General features: G+C 38.9%; 1 protein-coding gene across 1 annotated transcript in view; it reads left to right on the forward strand.

Moving 5' to 3' along the window:
* The window catches only part of LOC150084291 (uncharacterized), a 282,690-nt gene that overhangs the window by 112,123 nt on the left and 147,380 nt on the right, over positions 1-23,187 (forward strand). Inside the window, exon 2 of the mRNA XM_090375967.1 lies at positions 12,738-12,974. Within this exon, the coding sequence (XP_090232093.1) occupies positions 12,738-12,974 (237 nt within the window). The remainder of the gene's footprint in view (positions 1-12,737; positions 12,975-23,187) is intronic.

A 23,187-nucleotide genomic window follows, 5' to 3' on the forward strand; every position in this document is an offset into this window, starting at 1 on the left:
AAATAAAAGGAAAATTATAATGTAAAAAAAATTATACAAATCATCTATGTTTCCTTGCTTTAAGAGATGCAAATTTATTAATTATTTCATATATGTTTATTTGTTCCAAATGATCACTTTCCGTTGAAATTATTGCCAAATTAGAGAGGCGTTGTTGAGACATAGGGGCTTAGAGGGGAACAGGTATCCTGTGTGTTATCAGACACTCAGCCTAAAACACTGATGGATCCAATATCTCTCTATTACAGAAGATTTAGGAGAAGTCCGGTTGGCCTGCCTCCCTAAAATCCACTCATGCACACCTTCTCGATGGTAAGCCCTGTTACGTCACTTAGGTGGCAACGAACGTGTAGAGTGGTTCTCTTCAAGACGCCTGGTCAGCGTGAAGAGGAAAAGACCAAACCCTCCAGCAATGAGAGCACAACAATACAAATGGCCCTCAGTCCCCAGCAGCTTTCACTCTCCCTCTTACGGCAGCGAGAGGATCAGAGTGGAAGCAGAGGGTGCTAAGAATCTCTGGGTACGACCAGGCTGCCATGCACGGAAATTGAACTTGGCCTGTTATAATGTACGATCACTCATCGGTGAAGACAGGATATTAGAGCTGGAAAAGGAATTAGAAAATGTGAATTGGAATATCATCGGTTTGGCTGAAACAAGAAGAAGAAATGAATCACTTATAAGTTTATCAAGTGGAAATCTGTTGTACACCAATGGACACAGTGAAAGGAGTGAAGGTGGAGTTGGGTTTCTGGTCCATAAAGATTTTAAAAACAACATTTTGGAATTCAAAAGTACATCACCAAGGGTGTCAAGACTAATACTCAAGATTTCTAAGAGGTACAAGCTAAAGATTATAATGATTTATGCACCAACATCGAGCCATGATGATGAAGAGGTTGAAGAAATGTACACTGAAATTGAGAGTCTTCTAGATGAGCAGAAAACCCACTACACTATTATTATGGGGGACTTCAATGCTAAGGTTGGAAAAAGACAAAACAGCGCAGAAAGAGGAACTATAGGAAATTTTGGAATTGGTGAAAGAAATAAAAGAGGTGAAAGACTTGTGGAATTTGCAGAATCTCAAGGAATGTCAGTAATGAACACTTTTTTCAAGAAAAGGGTGAACAGAAAGTGGACATGGAAGAGTCCAAATGGATTAACAACTAATGAAATCGACTTCATCCTCACTAACAGAAGATATATTGTGAATGATGTTACCGTCCTGAATAAGGTAAATGTTGGAAGTGATCACAGAATGGTAAGATGTACACTTGATATAGATGTAAGAAAAGAAAGGAAAAAAACTAACTCGAGTAAATAATACAAAGGTCTTTGAAATAGCAGAGGAGGATAAAAAGCAGTATGTACTGGAACTTAAGAACAAGTTTGAGCTTCTGCAGACTGCTCAGGACCAAGATATCGACGAGGAATATTACAACTTTCTGAAAGTGATAAAGCCCAAGAAACCTATAGGGAAACAGAAATCCAAAGAAGAAAAAATTAGTCAAGAAACACTTGTCATGATGAACCAAAGACGACAAATGAAGAGCAAGAAAAACACTGACAGGGAGAAAATTGAGTATACTGAGTTATGCAAAGCCATTAGAAAGAGACTCAGAGAGGACATAAGAAGATTTAACACAAGAAAAGTAGAACAAGCATTAAGGGAAAACAAAGGATTTAAATCAGCAGCCATGAGCAGTAATACAGAAAGACAAATGATACTGAAACTGAAGAATAGCGATGGTGTACTTATAAACAGCAGAGAAGGCATAATTCAAATAGCAGAAGACTACTATAGAGAATTATACAAGGAGCGAGGGAATGATACCAGCAGTGGGGAAGATGGATTGCAAAGTAGCAACACATACGACATACCCGATATTCTTCCTGATGAGGTAGAACATGCATTGAAGAAAATGAAGAATCGGAAAGCCCCGGGGGAAGATGAAGTTACTGTAGAGTTGTTAAAATTGGGAGGAAGAGACATAACACAAAAACTGGCAAGGCTCTTCACAAAGTGCATTAGAAAAGGTGTGATGCCTAAGCAGTGGAATAATGCAATCATAGTTTTGCTGCATAAGAAAGGAGATAAATCAGAAATTGGAAATTATAGACCAATTAGCTTGTTATCCCATATCTACAAGTTGTTCACAAGGGTCATTACTAACAGATTAGAAAGAATACTTGATGAGAATCAACCGAAAGAGCAAGCTGGCTTTAGGACAGGATTCTCAACTATGGATCACCTTCACGTAATATCACAGCTAATGGAGAAAGCAAATGAATATAAAACACCATTATGCCTGGCATTTGTGGATTATGAAAAGGCATTTGACTCCATACAGCATAAGGCAATGTTTCGGGCACTGGAAAGACAAGGCATAGATACTCCATATATTATGATTTTGAAGAAAATATATGAGAGTGCTACATCCTTTATTAGACTAGACAAAGACAGTAGGAAATTTAAAATCGAGAAAGGAGTTCGACAAGGAGACACAATATCTCTGAAGCTGTTTACTGCTGCCCTTGAGGAAGCTTTCAGAAGATTAGACTGGTCGCAGAAAGGAGTCAATGTGAACGGAGAGTACCTAAACCATTTACGATTTGCAGATGACATTGTGGTCATAAGCCACGATCCCAAAGAATTAGAGGAAAATCTTAATCAGTTATGCACAGTTAGTAAGGATTTTGGACTAAAGATGAATATGGCTAAAACAAAAGTAATGATGAACAAGTATGCCACGGAAAGGGAAATAATGATTGAAGGAGCAGTAATTGAAAAGGTGGAGTCATATACTTATCTGGGACAAGTTATTAGCTGTAATAATGATAAATGGCTGGAAGTCAAGAGAAGAATAAATTTTGGATGGATAGCATCCAGGAAATATAGTCACATACTGAAGAGCAATATCCCAGTTTGTCTGAAACGTAAAATAATGAATCAATGTATACTCCCCACCATGACTTATGGAAGCCAAACTTGGGCACTCACCAAAAGAATGGAAGAGAAGCTAAGAACTACACAGCGAAGAATGGAACGAATTATATTGGGAATCAGACTGTTAGATAAGAAGGGAAACACATGGATTAGGCAGCAAACTCAAGTAAAGGACATTCTTATCAAAACTAAAGAACTAAAATGGTCTTGGGCAGGGCACATAGCTCGAAGACATGATGACAGATGGACTAAGAAAATAACAGAATGGTACCCAAGAGGAGCTAGAAGAAAACCTGGAAGACAAAGGCGGAGATGGATAGATGAAATTCATGAGTTTTTGAGTAGTAAATGGATGGCCAGTGCTCAAAACAGAAGGAACTGGAAAGTTGCTGGAGAGGCCTTCATCCTGCAGTGGATTGAAAATGGCTGATGATGATGATGTTGAGACATTGTCGATGGTAGATAATTTTTCATTAATTTTAATTTTGAAAAACTCTGTTCACCTGAGCTAGCTGAAACTGGAAAAATTGTCTAAAGTCAAAAAACTAGTGGCCACTAGTGGGGCCCGACATTGCCTTGCCACGTGGAGGTTAGCCGTGTGTGTCCAGAATCACAAGTTGCTCTGGCAGGTCCTTCCACTTAGTTTCCTGGGATTTCAGTGGCTATTTCACACGTTTGATGTTAATTCTTAATTAGATTGCTGTTAGGAAATCCTCTGGTTGGGATTGAACACTAGAGAGATGTGTTAAAAGGCCTAATAGGTTGGGCAAAATTTTGTTATTAAATTTAGACACGTGGGCTATACGCTAGATGAAAGTATAATAGTAGGAGGGAGAGGGCTGAAGACTGGGGATAGAAGTAAGGGATCGATAGAAGAGATGACCCCCTGCTAGGCATCCAGACTTCCCTCTAGTGTGGCATGCCCATGCCACACTAGAGGGAAGTTTGGATGACAGGTGGGGGAGATGAAGAAAAGTTACCTCCCCCATGCCATGGATAGGATATACAGGTGGAGTGGGGAGAGGCTGAAGACTGGGGGGGTTAAAGGCAGAAGTATGGGGACGATAGAGAAGGCGACCCCAGGTGGTCAGTGAGGCAGACTCATGCCTCACCAGGCGAAGAGATGGGTCGGCAGGGCAGGGAGGAAACTGTGCATCTGTCTCCTCTCCCTCCTGCCGGGGATAGGGAATTAAAGATGAATAGGGTTAGGATACCCCATTCAGATCATCATATAGCATTTGGCAGCGGAGCTGCTAGTGGTCCTAGTCTGTTCCCAGCAGAAATCGGACTGGAACGGGATTGTTCATGGGATGGTTCCCATCCCTTCTGTAGTCTTTACAGTCAAAAGGTCCAGGTTCACTTGTCAGCATTTGTGGGGTCTTTCTTGTCATTTCCCATCCATGTGGTATTTGCGTCACTGTTGTTTATAGAATCATTTCTTATTGATTCGACTTTAGATCCACTTCAGGGTTTTGTGCCTTGATCATTGGAGGCCAGTGGGTTCCAGGTGTCTTTTATGGGACGATTGCCTTTGAGGTTCGTTCATTTCCTTATTGTGTCAGTGGTTGGTTGCAGTTCACTGCAATAAGAGCTCTCCATCTTGTGAACAGGGCCAGTGCATAGTTGGAGAAAGCCTGATATTCCTCCTTGGTGTCCAAGATGTGGTGCTCCTGGCCGTATGGTAGATACTGTATTTTGGTAATGAATGCACTGCGGAGGTAGTCATAGAGCTGGCAATCATGCATTTTTAACTACTTAAGTAGTTATAAATTGGCGTCATTAAGTATATCTCATATTGTGAATACCTTCACAATGAATCACCACAATATTGCACTACCTCGAACTAGTAACACTTCACCATAGGAGAAGACTATTGTTATTGCTACCTCTGAAGAGTTGCTGCTGCCTGGGCGAGTGTCCTCTATGTTAACATGAGCTGTGGTTACATGGCATTGAGTTCAGATCTTTCAAAGCCAATCGATTAACTTTTTTTATTGAACTGTACTCCAATGAAGAATTAAAGTACTTCCAAGCTTTTCTCATATTTTCATAGTAAGAAAACATTTTTTTTTTCTGAGAAGAATGGTATGTTTTCTTTGAAAAGTGATCCAGTAATGCAATACTCAGAAGGTGGTGGCATGTACTAAGTACCACAGTAACTCAGGCTATGAAGCATCAGTATATTGTGTCTGTAACAGCATGTATTTTTCTGTTTGCTGGATGAAAAGCACGAATTTCTTATGAGATAACAGCATGTAGCCCTCACCTGGGATTGACCAACTCAGCTACATTATGAAAAAAGTTGATAAATGTTCCTCCTATCAAGACAGAATTCCAACCCCCAGGCATTTTCCATATTTATAAAACTTGAAACTGTGCCAATATTATTATATATATATATATATATTTTTTTTTTATTACTTAACTTATGCCAATGTGGAAATAATGTTTTCTTTGAACATGCAAAATCAAATTGAAGTCTCTCCAATGGAAACAGTTTTGCAAGTAGCAAATGATTACAAATTGACTTGCTTGGAATTTTATAACTTTATCAGAAAATAGAAAATGCAAACGAATTGGATCTAATGAAGGACACAACTATAATTCAGTTCATAACACAATAGTTATGAATTGGGATTATCTGATATTTCTCAAATGTAAAATGTATTTCACTCTTTTTTAAATTTCTGTATTTAATGTTTTCTGATATACAATATGATAATCATATCTGGATTAAGATTTGTTTTTATAGATAACTTTTATCTATAAGATTGATAATTTTACTTGGATTAAATATAAAATTATAGATTTTTTGTGCATATTTTATGAAATAATGTCTTGCTGATATTAGGGTGTTATAGAAAAGCCAGGCTAAAAAAAATAATATGACAATGGCTTTTATAGATGAGTCCCAAAAATGTCTCTGAAGTGCATTTCGTGCTGATTTTTTTTTTCTTCTTCAGAATTCATTTTGTCTTGATTTTCATTACTGAAAATACATAGAGTCATATGAGAATCAGATACAGTAATTTCTAAAGTTCTGAGTACATCTGAGCTGAGAACTTGGGCAAAACCTTGTCAGTGAGAGTAGTATCACAAGGAGATACTGCTCTCGCTGACAAAGTTTTGCTTCAAAATTTTTTTTTTTTTTTTTTATGTGAACCCCAAACACGAGAGGTATTAGAACCTATAGTACTTAGTACCGTGCTTGGGTTGGAGATTGAGAAGACGAAAGAAGATATTTGTTGACATTGGACTTGAACTTCTGTAGATTGTAATTTTCAGGAAATACGTATGAAGGAAGGTTGTTCCAGAAAACGGCAGTTGAATGAATAAATGAGGAAGATGAAAAGTTGGTTCTGTGGGTTTGAAGTTGGACAGTAAATGGATGTTGGCTGGTGGCGGCACGTGTTCGGACTGTTTTGTAAGAGAGAGCGGGAATTATAGAAGCTAATTCAGAAGAACAGTGCCCATGGAAGTATCTGTAGAAGAGGCATGCAGCAGAAACAGTGCGTCTATGAGACAGCGAGTGGAGAGACTCTGTTAGAGATGAATCATTAATTAACCTAACTGCCCTCTTCTGAATGTAATCAAGAAGCCTGAGAGAGGTTTTGGGGGCACCACCCCAGATGTGGGAACAATATTCCATGACAGGGCGGATTTGTGATTTATACAGAGTGAGCAGCTGTTTGGAAGAAAAGTAACGGCGAGAGCGAAAGAGAAAACCAAGTTTTTTAGATGCAGAGGAAGCAATATTTGTAATGTGCTTGTGCCAAGAGAGATTAGAAGTCAAGGTAATCCCCAAAAGAGATATATCCTTTTGCCTAGAAATTGGAGTGTCACTAAAGATAAGCATAGGAGCAGAAGAATCCTTTTTGCGAGATATAAGACAAGACTGAGTTTTAGAAGGGTTGAAATCAACTAAGTTGTCTTTGCCCCACTGGAGAATTACCTGAAGATCGCCATTTAAGGAATTGGTAGCAGATTTTCGAGAAGTTGAAGATGATTGAGCAGGACAAGGTTTCTCAAAATGGAAAGTTGAATGCAATGTGCTATCATCGGCAAAACTATGGATAGGATTTCCAGTCAATGGAAGAAGGTCATTGATATACAAGAGGAAAAGAGTGGGGGAAAGAACTGAACCTTAGGGGACACCGGCATTAGTGGAGAAGTTAGAAGACAGAGAGCCATCAACCATCACCCTCAGTGAGCGATCAGAGAGAAAACTGGATAACCAATTACTAAAAACAGTTGGCAAACCATAAGATGGAAGCTTGTTTAGAAGACCTTTATGCCAAACACGATCAAAATCCTTTGAGATGTCAAGAGCAACTACTTGTGTTTCACCGAACCTTTCCATTGAATTAGTCCACAAATGGGTAACATAAGCCAGAATATCACCAGTGGATCAACACTGACGGAATCCATACTGGTGATCGTTGATCAGACAGAAGGTTTCTAGGTAGTTTAAGAGTTGGTGGTTAATTGCTTTCTCCATTACTTTAGAAAGAGTAGAAGTAATTGCAATGGGACGATAATTGGATGGGAGGGATTTGTCACCCTTTTTAGGAACTGGCTGGATATGAGCAAATTTCCAAGCAGAAGGAAAAACACCTTTAGAATAAGAAAGTGAAAAAAGGCGGCAAAGAATAGGAGTAAGTTCAGGAGCACAGGTTTTGAGAACAAGTGGAGAAATACCATCAGGACCTGGAGCTTTCTTAGCATTGAGATTCATCAAAATCCTTCTGATATCCTTTTGACAGAAGACCACAGGAGGCATTGAATGGAGTGTGTTGGGAATGGTGGGAGGTGTTTTACCAAGATCATTAATACATGAGCTGGAAGAAAAATGGGACGCTAGCAGGTCAGCTTTATCCTTGGCTGAAGTGACAACAGAACCACCTGGTTTGGACAGAGGTGGGAGCAGAGATGGGCAAAAGTTGCGGCCAATAGCTTTGGCAAGAGACCAGAATGCTCGGCTACCATTAGGGCAAGAAGCAAGTTTTCTACTCTTAGCCTGTTCAAACTCTAGTTTGGACAGATTAATAACTGCTTTACAAATGTTGCGAGCTTTGGTGTAGGCAGAAAATGAGACTGAAGAATTAGAAACGAGCCAATTATGATATGCAACATTCTTCTCTTGGACAGCCTTAGCACATTTATTGGAAAACCAAGGTTTAGATAAAGGACGAGATTTTAAAGTGGAGTGTGGAATAAAGGATTCCATTCCTGCAAGAATAATTTCACTGACACGATCTGAGCAAACGTTGACATCAGAACTTTTGAAACAGTAATCCGACCAAGGAAAAGAAGAAAAGAAGTCTCGCAGGTCATCCCATTTTGCATTCTTGTAATGCCAAACAACACGAGGTTGGGAATAGCCATGAGATAAAGGTTCCATTGGAGAAGAGACAACCACCAAGTTGTGATCTGAAGTGCCTAAAGGAGCTCTCACTTCGACCGTGTACTTAGAAGGGTTGTTTGTGAGAAAAAGATCAAGCGTATTGGCCGTATGATTAGGATTGTCCGGTATTCTTGTAGGTAAATGAACAATCTGTGCTAGGTCATTAGTAATTAATTGCAAAAGCCTCAGCATCTCGACCTGCTGGGTCGGTGTGACTAGAAAACGGAAGCCAGCTGGGGTTGTGAACATTAAAATCACCAAGGAAAATTACCTCACTGTTAGGAGAGTTGGATTGGAGAAATCAAGTTGCAACGAGAGGAAGTCAAAGAGCTTCAAGTGATTAGTCGAGTTGGGAGAACGGTAGAGACAACAGATGAATTTGACACAATGAGGTAGAGAGATTTTAAGCCAGAGAAGATCAAAGAGAGGAGATTCCAAATTGCCAAGTCTCTGACAGGGAATATCAGAACGGACATATGCACAAGTACCACCTTTGAGGCGAAAGGAATCATACAGCGAATAATTTGGGCATCTGAGATGGGCAGTAGTTGAATCAACCGATAACTGAGATTCTGTCAGAAAAAGTACACGAGGTTTGGCAGACTGCAAGTGGAAATGGACATCGTTGAGATTAGAATTGAGACCACGTATATTTGTGAAATGAATTAGGAAGTCCTTGGGAGGTTTAGATCTTTTCGCAGATAAGCTTGCTCTATTAGTTTGACAATTCATGGTGTATTCAATAGTAAGAAAAAGTGGGTGGGAGATGCTGTATGAAGTAATGAAATTTTTGGATATGGCGTACATGTGGTAAGAATATACCCAGATCCTTGACATAACGTGGCCTCGACAATGCTCCCCACATACACACTACTCGGACTCCCTCCAGTCACTATCTGGCAGAGTAGAGGTAGCAAGATTATACACTAGCTGATCCGGAAGCCTCCTAGAGAGTTACCAATAGGTCCGGTCCGGTGTACTAACTAGCGGCCGGCCTGCGAAAACCGTTTTAGAGCTGTACCCTCGAAATGTAAGGAATATTGGATCTCGCCACAATGTTCATCATAACCTCAAAAGTCATCAATCATACTGCATGATGGAAGAGATAGGGAACGGTTGACCGGAACTTAGCTCTAGAGACTAAACATGGGTTCCACCACTTCAAGCCTCTAATAAGCAAAGTGGTGGTATTTCACCGGTTGATGAGAGTATTCTTCCACCTAGTACTGCCTGGTAACATAGAGGGGCGGCGTTCCTCCATGTGGTGTGGGCGCCACACCTCGACCCCTGCTTACGTTGGTTCACACCTGGGTGGTCACCCACCATGTACTTGTGCATGGGGGTTATACCCAGGATTACTAACAGTCCCACCATCGTGAAGGTGCAAGCAGAGGATTTGGCTGTCACAGACTGTCCGGACTTGGCCGAAATTGGGTCCACTTGACTTGAGTGTCACTCGAATATCAGTTCCATCAGCGTTTTAGACTCCCAGGTAGCAAGTACAGCTTGTCTGGCATATCTGAGAGAATGTCTGTGACAACCTCAAGGACCACAAAAATTTACATAATATCAGTTGTAGGAAGGGAAACTAAGTAAAAAAAAAAGCAAAGCATATAGTTTTTTTTTAAAAATAATATATACATGTTAAAAATTTATGTCAAATCTTGTCATGCACAATATTTATGAAAATTACGTTTTTGTGACATTTTCAAGATTTTCTTTCATAAAGCAAATTAACACGAAAAAAATGTATTTCCCGACCATTTCTGATATTTAGTCTACTATATATATATTGTTGTATATTGGGCTTGTTTTTTGTAATATTTTGGAGATTTCAATGTTCATTACAAATTAACATATTTGTAATGTTAATTTGTAATGAACCCACCAACAGAGGGGGGGAGGGAAACTCTTCAGTTTGCTCCCATGATTTGCTCAAATTTCCTTAACTTTATTCAAATTACCCACTTTCACATTTTTTAAATAGGATCATAAGACCCTCTGTATCAACAGTAATATTGTTGGTTTAGGTGCCCTGGAGAATGTGTAGCATCATGCCTTGGTAAATCTATCTCATATTTTTTGTGCTGTATGTTATTTATACACTCTAATATCACGAGTTGATAGCTTGTTGGATCACTGTTGACCTGAATCACTGCTCTGACACGATGTTTCATGGAGTCAAAAAAGTGTTGAAAAGTAACACCAGGAATATTGGACCATTAACCCCAGGGGTTCACATCTGGTGAGTATGGGTTTGGCACACCCAGGGTTCTCAGCTGGATATCATCATTCTTCTCTTTCTTGGTGATTCCCTTCTACTTCTCTCTCAGGGTAATTCAGAAATTTTTTTTTTTGGCTGGTGCAGCATAACCCTCAGGCTTCCTTGCACCACATGGCTAATAATAATAATAATAATTCATGTGATATAACTGTCCTCATTTCATGTTGTGATGTGGCAAGAGAATTGTGCTAATGACATGGCCTCATCCCAGAAATGCCCAGTGGTATTGAGATATGGGACTGGCAATGAGTTGGTGCATGATTGCATTGTCATCTTGGGTAGCTATAAGCTAGATGAAATGTAATCAGGTACAATTGGCAATGTTGGATAAATATCCAACATTGCCAATTGGATAAATATCCAACATTGCCAATTGTACCTGATCTATAATGGCGTCCAGATACAAAAACAGTTTGGTATTCGTGGTGCTCTTAAATGGGATCCGGTAACTAAGAATATGCCACGAAAACATCTCACATCTTTACACCTTCTTCAGTAGTCTGTGCTTTTCTGCACATGCAAACTGTTTCATTGGTGTTTAGAGATATGAATTGTACTTGTTGGACCATACCCTGTATTCATCCTTTCTGTTTCTGACTCCAGTCATATTTTCTTGTTGATGTGTGAGATCTGTGGCTTCTGTGGAATTTTAATCCTGTAGTGCATTCTTTATAGGATTCCTTGCATGGTGCAGATACTATTACCACTACCATGTTCCTACATTAAATTTAGAGGTTAATTGTTCTATTTTCTGGTCTTGATTAACTTGACAATATTCTCCTGATGTTAGCACCTTGCTCTGTTACATTTATGTTTTCATTTTCAGCCACAGTTGCATCTGTTTGCCAATGCTTATTTTGTTAATGTCCAACATTTTTATTTTACTTCTTTTTGCCATCTGGCTGAGCTATATATACTCAGTAACATTTGATCTGACAGATAATAGAGCTAACATTTTTAAATTTCTACAATTAATTAATTTATATAATTATTTTTAAATAAGTCATTTTAATTTATAAAGCTTATATTTTATCCATTATTTTAATTGTATTGCATTCTGACATGGTAGCCTATTTATAGTTTACCAGAATGGGCATTTTGACTTGGTGAATTATGGCCTAAGCTGCTGAATCACCATAAAAATTCAAAAAAAACAACCAACCAATGATATTTTCTTCATGGATGTTTACTGAGCAAGTTTCCATTCATTAAAGACCCGATTGCCACTAGTCTTTGAACATTCAATCAGCACAGTTTCCCTCTCTGCTCTGGTCCCTGCTAAATGAACACTGACAGTCATACCTCTTTGGAAATCTCTTCTCCTTTGCTGGTGAATTAGTTTGGGTACTAGTCAGGTCACATGTGCTTTCCTGCATGCTACATGCCATATGACTTAGCATTAGTAGAGGCATACAATGCAAGAAAGCAAGCTTATGCAGCATCAGCCAAAAAAAAAAAAAAAACGCTCCCATTTCACTCCTCTGTTCATTCCAAATATCTGTCCAGCTCAGCCTTAAATTTATTTAGGCTATCAACTTCCACAACAAAAGATGGAAGTCTGTTCCACCAATCAACTACCCGCTAGCTAAATGCAAGCTTCTGCACATCAATCCTACAACTGTCTTTCCTCAATTTGAATTTATGCCCTCTCAGGTGATTATTCTGAGCAAGAGGAAGAATCCCATTAGCATTGAGCATGCTCAAACCATTCAAGGCTTTATACACTTCAATCAGATCACCTCACAGGTGCCTAGTCTCTAGACACTGTAATCTGCAAAACTTAAGCCTTTCTTCATAAGAGCAACCCTTCATTCCATTCACTAATCTTGTTGCCCTTCTCTGTACTCATTCCAACAGTTCTACATCTTTCTTAAAATAAGGCCTCCAGACCTGTATAGACTTCTCCAGACTTCTTCTGAAGTCTTCAGACTTCTTTAACTTGCATTGAGTTCAAGCCTACATGTTTTGATATATACTACATGAGATGTTATTGTTAATTTAGTTTTTATAAAATGCCATAGTCTCTCACTGGTTCTTAATTTTTTTTCTCTAGTTCATGTGTTTCAGCTGTTAACAGATTTTTCTTTTTTCCATTGCAGTCTCTACATGCTCAGAAAGATAAAGAGAACATCGAACCACATCTCCGCTCAGGCTCATTGCGCAGGCCGCCAAAATGTGCTACAGCTCGTACTGTTCATATTCCACGGTTTTACTTCCCTCTTGGTCGACCTCAGACTGCTGCTGAAATAGAGAATCACTTGCAGAAAGTTGCTGCCGTCTTTGCTGGTTTCAATGATGGTAAAGTAACAAGGGAAGAATTTGGGATCATTACAAAGGTAACCTACACACACTGATATTTGCTTCCTTTGTTTAAATTTTCTTGTTAAGAGTACAGAAATTGTAATCAATTGCCAAAATCAGTTATCTTGCGCTTCTTGGATTGAATTGCTATTAATCTTGCTATTAATAAAATAAAATAAAAATAAAATTCCTTGGAATACTATTTCACTGGGAAGATACTGAGACACTTAAGAGTTCAGGATGTGGTCTCTTCTCGACTTTAAAATCAAGGACAGATTTACCACAGCTGCTCTAAGGCCTCAGTGCTAGGATCTCTGTCTGGGGAAACCATCCCCTTCTTGGGGGGGGGGGGGTTACTTGCATTTAACCTCTCTATACGTTTAAAAAAGTTTTCCTCCTAGTGATATTCATTCGAGCCAATGCGAGAAGAGGGCAAAGTAATGACGTCACTACAAATGCAATTAATTATTGACAACTGCCTCCATAACGTTCACCACCTTGTGCATGTGCAAAATTTGATGTTCCATTGTAAAGTTTTTTGTACATTAATGAATATTGTATATTCGTAAAATAGTTTAGTATTTTATAAATATTTTAAATATTTGTATAGTTTGTATAAGTTAAATATTTTAATCCTTCTCTTTCGGATGCAACAATATTCCTCATGCATTATGGAGCCTGAATCAAAAAAGCCTTTTCTTAAGTGATCTATGTAACTGCAGGTAAATAATTGCATAGTGATATTTATTCGAATTTGAGAATGCTGCACACTACAAATGCACAGGTAAATGATTACATAGGTCATTTCCTGATTAGATATCAATCATAGTGATGTAGTGATTTTTGCCTGGCGGCACCGGGGGTCTCCCCCAACTCCACATTTTTACTCTGTGTAGAATACAATACTCTACATAAGGCCAGGGTGTGTGTTTTGTGAAGTATTAGTGTGGGTTGTGTTGTTCCTCTGGCCACTTAGCCTGGGGGTCTGTGGAGAGCCATTAACACTCCCAGAGAATACAATACTCTACATAAGGCCAGGGTGTGTGTTTTGTGAAGTATTAGTGTGGGTTGTGTTGTTCCTCTGGCCACTTAGCCTGGGGGTCTGTGGAGAGCCATTAACACTCCCAGTTTCGTTACTGCCCCAGGGATGCTGGTGGGGACACATTAGGAGAGAAGAAAGCTCTGGCGGGGTGAACCCTGGTTCATCAGTGAAGACAGGATATTAGAGCTGGAAAAGGAATTAGAAAATGTGAATTGGAATATCATCGGTTTGCTGAAATAATAAGAAGAAATGAATCTCTTATAAGTTTATCAAGTGGAAATCTGCTGTACACCAATGGAAACAGTGGAAGGAGTGAAAGTGGAGTTGGCTTTCTGGTCCATAAAGATATAAAAACAACATTTTGGAATTCAAAAGTACGTCACCAAGGGTATCAAGACTACTACTCAGGATTTCTAAGAGGTACAAGCTAAAGGTTATAATGATTTATGCACCAACATCGAGCCATGATGATGAAGAGGTTGAAGAAATTGTACACCGAAATCGGGAGTCTTTTAGATGAGCAGAAAACCCACTGCGCTATCATTATTTCAGTAATGAACACTTTTTTTTCAAGAAAAGGGTGAACAGAAAGTGGACACATGGAAGAGCCCAAATGGATTAACAACTAATGAAATCGACTTCATCCTTACTAACAGAAGATATATCGTGAATGATGTTACCATCCTCAACAAGATAAATGTTGGAAGTGATCACAGAATGGTAAGATGCGCACTTGATATAGATGTAAGAAAAGAAAGGAAAAAACTAACTTGAATAAATAATATGAAGGTCTTTGAGATAACGGAAGAGGATAAAAAGCAGTATGTACTGGAACTTAAGAACAAGTTTGAGCTTCTGCAGATGGCTCAGGACCAAGATATCAATGAGGAATATTACAACTTTCTGAAAGTGATAAAGCCCAAGAAACCTATAGGTAAAAAGAAATCCAAAGAAGAAAAAATTAGTCAAGAAACACTTGTCATGATGAACCGAAGATGACAAATGAAAAGCAAGATAAACACTGACAAGGAGAAAATTGAGTATACTGAGTTATGCAAAGCCATTAGAAAGAGACTCACAGAGGATATAAGAAGATTTAACACAAGAAAAGTAGAACAAGCATTATGGGAAAATAAAGGACTTAAATCAGCAGCCATGAGCAGTAATACAGAAAGACAAATGATACTGAAACTGAAGAATAGCAATGCTGTACTTATAAATAGCAGAGAGGGCATAATTCAAATAGCAGAAGACTACTATAGAGAATTGTACAAGGAGCGACGGAATGATGCCAGCAGTGGGGAAGATGGATCGCAAATTAGTAACACATATGACACCTGATATCCTTCCTGATGAGGTAGAACATGCGTTGAAGAATCAGAAAGCCCCAGGGGAAGATGAAGTTACTGTAGAGTTGTTAAAATTGGGAGGAAGAGGCATGGCACAAAAACTGGCAAGACTCTTCACAAAATGCATTAGAAAAGGTGTTATGCCTAAGGAGTGGAATAATGGAATCACAGTTTTCATGCATAAGAAAAGAGATAAATCAGATATTGGAAATTATAGACCAATTAGCTTGTTATCCCACATCTACAAGTTGTTCACAAGGGTCATTACTAACAGATTAGAAAGAATGAATACTTGATGAGAATCAACCGAAAGAACAAGCTGGCTTTAGGACAGGATTCTCAACTATGGATCAAATGAAGAGCAAGATAAACGTAATGTCACAGCTAATGGAGAAAGCAAATGAATATAAAACACCATTATGCCTGGCATTTGTGGATTAAGAAAAGGCATGTGACTCCATACAGCATAAGGCAATGTTTCAGGCACTGGAAAGACAAGGCATAGATACCCCATATATTATGATTTTGAAGAAAATATATGAGAATGCTACCTCCTTTATTAGACTAGACAAAGACAGTAGCAAATTTAAAATCGAGAAAGGAGTTCGACAAGGAGACACAATATCTCCGAAGCTGTTTACTGCTGCCCTTGAGGAAGCTTTCAGAAGATTAGACTGGTCGCAGAAAGGAGTCAATGTGAACGGAGAGTACCTAAACCATTTACGATTTGCAGATGACATTGTGGTCATAAGCCACGATCCCAAAGAATTAGAGGAAAATCTTAATTAGTTATGCAGAGTTAGTAAGAATTTTGGACTAAAGATGAATATGGCTAAAACAAAAGTAATGATGAACAAGTATTCCATAGAAAGGGATATAATGATTGAAGGAGCAGTAACTGAAAAGGTGGAGTCATATACTTATCTCGGACAAGTCATCAGCTGTAATAATGATAGCCGACCGGGCTAGCCGGGTGGGTAAAGTGCCTGCCTGGCAACCCAAAGGTTGCGGGTTTGAATCCCGCCTCGGGCTTCAATCAGAGTAAATGCAAAAGCTTTGGGAGGTGCATTATGGCCGCAGAAGCCGATGCACCAACAACTACCAAAAAAAAAAAAAAAAAGTAATAATGATAAATGGCTGGAAGTCAAGAGAAGAATAAATTTTGGATGAATAGCATTCAGGTAATATAGTCACATACTGAGGGGCAATATCTCAATTTGTCTGAAACGTAAAATAATGAACCAATGTATACTACCCACCATGACGTACAGAAGTGAAACTTGGCCACTCACCAAAAGAATGGAAGAGAAGCTGAGAACGACACAGCGAAGAATGGAACGAATTATATTGGGAATCAGACTGTTAGATAAGAAGAGAAACACATGGATTTGGCAGCAACCTCAAGTAAAGGACATTCTTATCAAAACTAAAGAACTAAAATGGTCTTGGGCAGGACACAGCTTGAAGACATGATGATAGATGGATTAAGAGAATAATAGAATGGTACCCAAGAGGAGCTAGAAGAAAACCTGGAAGACAACAATGGAGATGGACAGATGAAAGTCATGAATTTGTAGGTAGTAAAATGGATGGCCATTGCACAAAACAGAAGGAACTGGAAAGTTGACGGAGAGGCCTTCATCCTGTAGTGGATTGATAATGGCTGATGATGATGATGGTGGTGGGGTGAGCCACCAGGCAAAAGGGGTGCAGGGGCCACCCAGGGTGGGGGAAGGGGATTGGGAGAAGGAGATTCAACCACCCCAGGTGGTAGGAATAAAAGAACGTAGGGTAATAGATCCCTGTGGTGGAGCATGCTTTTTGTAACTCTGTCCCACACTGGCCTAGGGGTTACCCAAATGGCCAGTGTCAGCATCCCACACCATGCCAGCTAGAAAAAGCTACGACATGCCATCAGCTAGGATATTCACGAGGCCCCTGACAGTCTGTATAGCCATTAGTCTGTCCGGTCAAGACGCTAAGATAGAACATGCAATTATTAATAACTCTCATTCACTCAACATTTACACAGTTTTACTTTTTATAGTTTTTTCTTACATACTCTCTATTTTCTTTTATATATTAGATTAGATATCAATCAGTGCATTTCGATAGGTGTGTCTTTTATGTAGAAAAGATTTGACTTACTCCGTCATAATATCACCTGTAGGGGCTCACATCTGGTGAGTATGGGCTTGGCACACCCAGGGTCCTGAGCTGGATATTATCATTCTTCTCTTTCTTGGTGATTCCCTTCTACTTCTCTCTCTCTCTAATTCAGAATTTTTTTTTTTTTTTTTTTTGCCTGGTTCAGCAGCTAATAGACATTAAAATAATAGTTACTTTTATATACAGTAAAGTGATTATTGAACTCTTTGTTTATTGCAACTAAATCTGTTCACAAAATACCACTACTAGTTTTTAATTAAGCTATTTTGTTTACTTTGTTTTAGAACATTCATGTATTTATGTATTCCAGGCAGGTCCTTTGGGGGGGGGATGGGGCTGCAGTGGATGCAATACACCTGGGCTCCACATTGAAAAGCTTCCCTCAAATCCTAACAAACGGGGCCCCTCAATCCAGAAAGGAGAACTCTTTCCATCCACATTCCTCCAACATTAATTCTTGCACCCGAGCCCTCCTAAATTCTTGGACTGGCCCTGATGACTACCTAAATGGTAACTTTTATGATTTGCTCCTCAATTACCATTAAATAATGACCTGACTCAGAGTACTGGAAAATGAATAATTCCAGCATAATACAAGTGTAGTTGAGCTACTGGGGGAAGTGTACGCTATATGGCTAATTTATTAGGTACATCTACCCTTTTTATGAAATTGAGTGCTCCTTTAGTAACATCATCATGTGTTTGTATAATGCACTATAAAGCAGGGTAGATAGGTAGGGATGTTGAGTGTGTTCACAGCTGATGCTGCATAAGCTGAACCCATTCAGCACGCTGAATGGGTTCAGCACGCTGAATTCTGATGGGATCCTTCCACTTGTTCAGATTACGAACCTAAGGGGGCATAAATTCAAATTAAGAAAGGACAGATGTAGAATAGATGTGCGGAAATTTGCCTTTAGCCAGCGGGTGGTTAATTGCTGGAACAAATTTCTCTCTGTCGTTGTGGAAGTTGATAGGTTGAATAAATTTAAGGAGGAACTGGACAGGCATTTGGAGGGAATGGTGTGATTTTTTTTTTTTTTTTTTGGCTGATGCTGCATAAGCTCATACATTTGCTTTCTTGCATCACATGCCATTACTACTACTACTACAGTTCAGTGTGAGAATGGGCAAGACAAAAGATTTAAGTGATTTTGAGTTTGGCAGTGTAGTCAGTACCGAACCTACTGGTATGAGTATCTCAGAAATTTTAAACCCTGCTGAGGTTTTCACATATCACTATGTCTTCAATGTATTGAGGTTTTTCCAATGACCAAATAACATTCTTCTTATCATACCTGTTATCATATCATATCTCATATGTTTACAGATGAGTTAGCATTAGTAAAGGCATATGATGCAAGGAAGCATCAGCCAAAAAAAAACAACAACAAAAAAAAAAAACCCCTTCTCATTTCACCCATCCATTTGCTCCAAATGTTTGTCTAGTTCTGCCTTGAACCTATTTAAGCTATCAACTTTTACAATGACAGATGGAAGTTTGTTCCAGCAATCAACCACCCGCTAGTTAAAGGCAAACTTCCGCACGTCTATCCTACAACTGTCTTTCCTCAATTTGAATTTATGCCCTCTCAGGTGATTATTCTGAGCAAGAGGAAGAATCCCATCAGCATTGAGCTTGCTCGAACCATTCAAGGCATTACATACCTCAATCAAATCACCTCGCAGGTGCCTAGTCTCCAATACTGTAATTTGCAAAATTTAAGCCTTTCTTCGTAAGAGCAACCCTTTGTTCCATTCACTAATCTTGTATATTTTATTATTTTATAATATTTTACTTGTTTTATATCCACTGTAAATAGTAATTTATTGTAAACTTAATTATAAAGTTATCAAAATTTTGGCTTTCGTTTTATTTTGTCATTTCAACATACGGTTGGTGAAAAATACTTAAAATTATATTATGAATATACCCAACCCCAGAGGCCTATTTGGAGAACTCCCAGGTCCTTTTCATTCTCTACCACTGTCAGTACCACACAGTTGATACGTTACTCTGGGGTTACTGCTTCCCATATGCAGTACTTTACATTGTAAATGTAAAGTACTGCATATGGGAAGTCTTGTCTAGTCTTGTCTAGATGATCCTGCAGTGCTTCTTCAGTTGCCACCTCTCAGTTCATCTGCTCAACTTTTCTAGAATCTGTTGCAGCAGTGTACAGTCATTAGTGTCATTAAAAACCCTGCCAACCTTTGTATCATCTGCAAACTTAGACATTAAGCCTGATACACCATCATCAATACCATTAATAAATACAGAAAACAACGGGCCCAACACTGAACCCTGTGGGACTCCACTAATAACATTAGTCCATGAAGAGCAGTGTCCATTGATCACCACTCTCTGTATGCTCCCACTCAACCATCCCTTTATCTACAGCAGCAATTTGCATCCAATGCCACACTGCTCCAATTTGTGCAGCAGTCTTCCATGTGCAACAGTATTAAAAGCCTTTCTAAGATATAAATATATGATATCAAAATTATTCTTTGCATCCAGTTCCTTTGCTACCACATCATAGTATCCAATCAAATTGGTCAGACAAGACTTCCCCTTAACAAACCCATGCTGTGTTCAAGCTATAACTGAAGTCTTGTCTAGATGATCCTGCAGTGCTTCTTTAACCAGCGCCTCCATTAATTTCCCTGAAACAGAAGTTAAACTAACAGATCTGTAATTATTTGTGTTGCCCTTTGATCCTCCTTTGTGAATTGGGGTCACATTTGCACATCTCAAGTCTATGGGTACCTCCTCTGAGTCCAAGGAAGTTCTCATAATTATGTCTGAGGGTTTGCTTACTTCCTTTGTTGCCTCCTTTAATATAACTGGATAGATCCCATCCACCCCAGGTGCCTTTCCTGTGTTTATCTTCAACAATTTCTCCTCCACTTTGCTCTCAGTAAAAAATCATCTAGCTCACTGTTAGTTTAATTCACCTCTGGCATTCCCCTCCCTGAATAACTCCTCATGTGTGAATGTAGATGCAAAATACTCATTTAGTTTGTTAGCTACCTCAGCAGAGTCATCAACAGTTGAACCATCAATATCAAGTTGACCAATCTGATTTATTCCCTTCCTTCTAGAGTTCAAATAAGTAAAGAACTCTTTGCTGTTTTTCTTTCATCCTTTGCCAAAGATTTCTCGTAATCTTCCTTTGCTGCCTAACCTCCTTTGTGACTTGGTTACAGAACAGCTTATATGTCTCATAGAGTTCCGTGTCACCTGTTAATTTATATGTATCCCATGCATTTTTATTCTCTGCCACATGTCTTATCTATTTCTTCATCTGATATCCATTTAGGCTTAAATCTTGAACAATATTTCCTAGTTGGTATGAAAAGCCTAGTAGCTTCCAAGATTAATTATTTGAATGCTTCCTATTTTGAATTTGCTGTTGGTAACATCATCAGTTGGTCCCACCATATAGAATTTAAATACTGTCTCAGACCACCGTAATCACCTTTACGAAAGCAAAATCCCTTCTCTTTACTCCTGATGATATTATTATTATTAGCCTTACAGCGCAAAGAAGCCTGAGACTTATGCTGCACCAACCAAAAAAAAAAAAAAAATCCGCATTACCCTGAGAGAGAGAGAGAGAGTCAGAAGTAGAAGGGAATCACCAAGAAAGCAAGAAAGAGAAGAATGATGATAACCAGCTCAGGACCCTTGGTTTGCCAAGACCATACTCTCCAGATGTGAGTCCCTGGGATAAGTTACCTCTTTGAGTAAATCCCACTTGAGCACACTGTGATCACTGCCACCTGGTGGTTCCTTTATCTGCAGATTCTTAATACATGAAGAATCACTAGTGATAATCAGATCAAGAGTATTACTTCTGCTAGTTGCCTCACGAACATGCTGCTGTAGAAAACAATCATCCAATAAATCCACAAAAGCCTTGCTAGTGTGTGAGTGACCAACCCACAAATTCCAGTCATTATCTGGGAAATTAAAATTCCCCATTATGAGACACTCTGATTTACTGGCCCACTCTATTTCTCTGTACAGTTGTTTATTATACTCATCAGAGTCATTAGGTCTATAACACACTCCTACTCTCAATTTTGCTTTCCTAGTGCTTATGTCACACCAAACTGACTCGACACCGCTCTGTCCACCCATGTCGACTGGCTATACTTCCTTTGATTTTGGGTTTCTTAACTAACAGCATAACCCCTCCTACCCTCCAATGTATCTTTCTTGTACACATTGTACTCCCCAAATTCGATTTCTGCATTCCTTATATCTGTGTGACACCATGTCTGATATCACAACAATATCTGCCTTTGATGTCTTGACCAAAACCACAAATTCGTCAAATTTATTTACCAAATTCTTAGCATTGTTGTACAGGCAAGTACAGGCTGTCCTCGATTAACGTGATTAATTCGTCCTGCAAGTGCATCGCGCAAAACGGAAACGCGTTAATCGAATAATAATCAATAGAAAAAATTATAATTGGTCCTTGACCTTCTGGAACGTCTATAAAGAATTTTAAAAATACCTTTTAAATAACTTTTTAACTGTATACAATGTAAAAGATAATGAAAATAATTATGGAATTAAATTTTTATTGCATAAAACAGCGGTTCCCAAACCGCGCCACGGAATATTTTAAATTTTCGATGGAAGTGCAGCGATACTTGACATCTGTCGGACACCGCACGAACTACTAGCTTGAGGTAGTTCACAGTTTCAACATTTCTTATTAAGTTGTTTGGACCTAACTACTAAACGGAACTGTTAAGTATTTCTTTTGGTCTAGGTGCGCTGTAAAAAAATTACTGAGACACCAAGGGCGCCATGAACCGAGAAAGTTTGAGAACCTCTGACATAAAATACACAATGAAGCAATGACTGTTGCGGAAATATTTGAACAGTGTTGATTTTCTCTTTTCATCAATCAATTTCTGAAAGCCGACAGTCTTCTCTGGGTCCTGGCGAAATAAATATCGCAAAGAACCTCACACCTTTTGTTTGAGGTTCTCTGCGATACGAAAGATTTCATCTAATTCTTTTACTGTTATTTCCTTCACGGTAACATTTTCATCTGGCTCATTTAAAAATTAGAATTTTTAAATGCAAGTCTGCATTGACTTTATTAGTGGATGGAACACACCAAGGCTAGCAGCAGGCAAATGTTTGTTTATTGCCCATCCGACGTGCGATTCAAATGTTTGTCAACTATCGCATAAAAAAAAATCGTGTTATCTGGAAATTTGCATCATGTAAAGTGAAAAGTGGTTTAATTTTTTAAAATAGCGTTAACTGAAACACGTGTTAATCGAACTCGCGTTATGCAAGGCCTGGCTGTATACATGCACCTGTTCCTATTTTTAGCTACCCTAACACAGCCCATGTATTTACTTGTTCCGCAATGACTCTCAGCAATCTCTGAAATCCCCTGCACTTTGTTTTCCAGGCTGCTTCTCATTCCAATAGAAGTAGTGCAAGGATCACTTTCACCTCTGCCAGTGGCTACTGTTAATCTATTAGTCAGTGTATCCCCTCAAGTTAGCAGTTTTTCGACCCAACTAACACTGCCTCGATAGCATCAGCAAATATTCTTGCACCCTTTCTATTTAAGTGTATCCCATCCCTGTAGAAGCAGTCTCTCCTGTGAATAAGCACAGAGTAGGCTGAGAAAAATTCTACCCCTTGAG

Source organism: Mastigoproctus giganteus, chromosome 6 (genome assembly GCF_048544385.1).
Source record: "Mastigoproctus giganteus isolate SK-2022 chromosome 6, ASM4854438v1, whole genome shotgun sequence".
Taxonomy (NCBI): Eukaryota; Metazoa; Arthropoda; class Arachnida; order Uropygi; family Thelyphonidae; genus Mastigoproctus; species Mastigoproctus giganteus.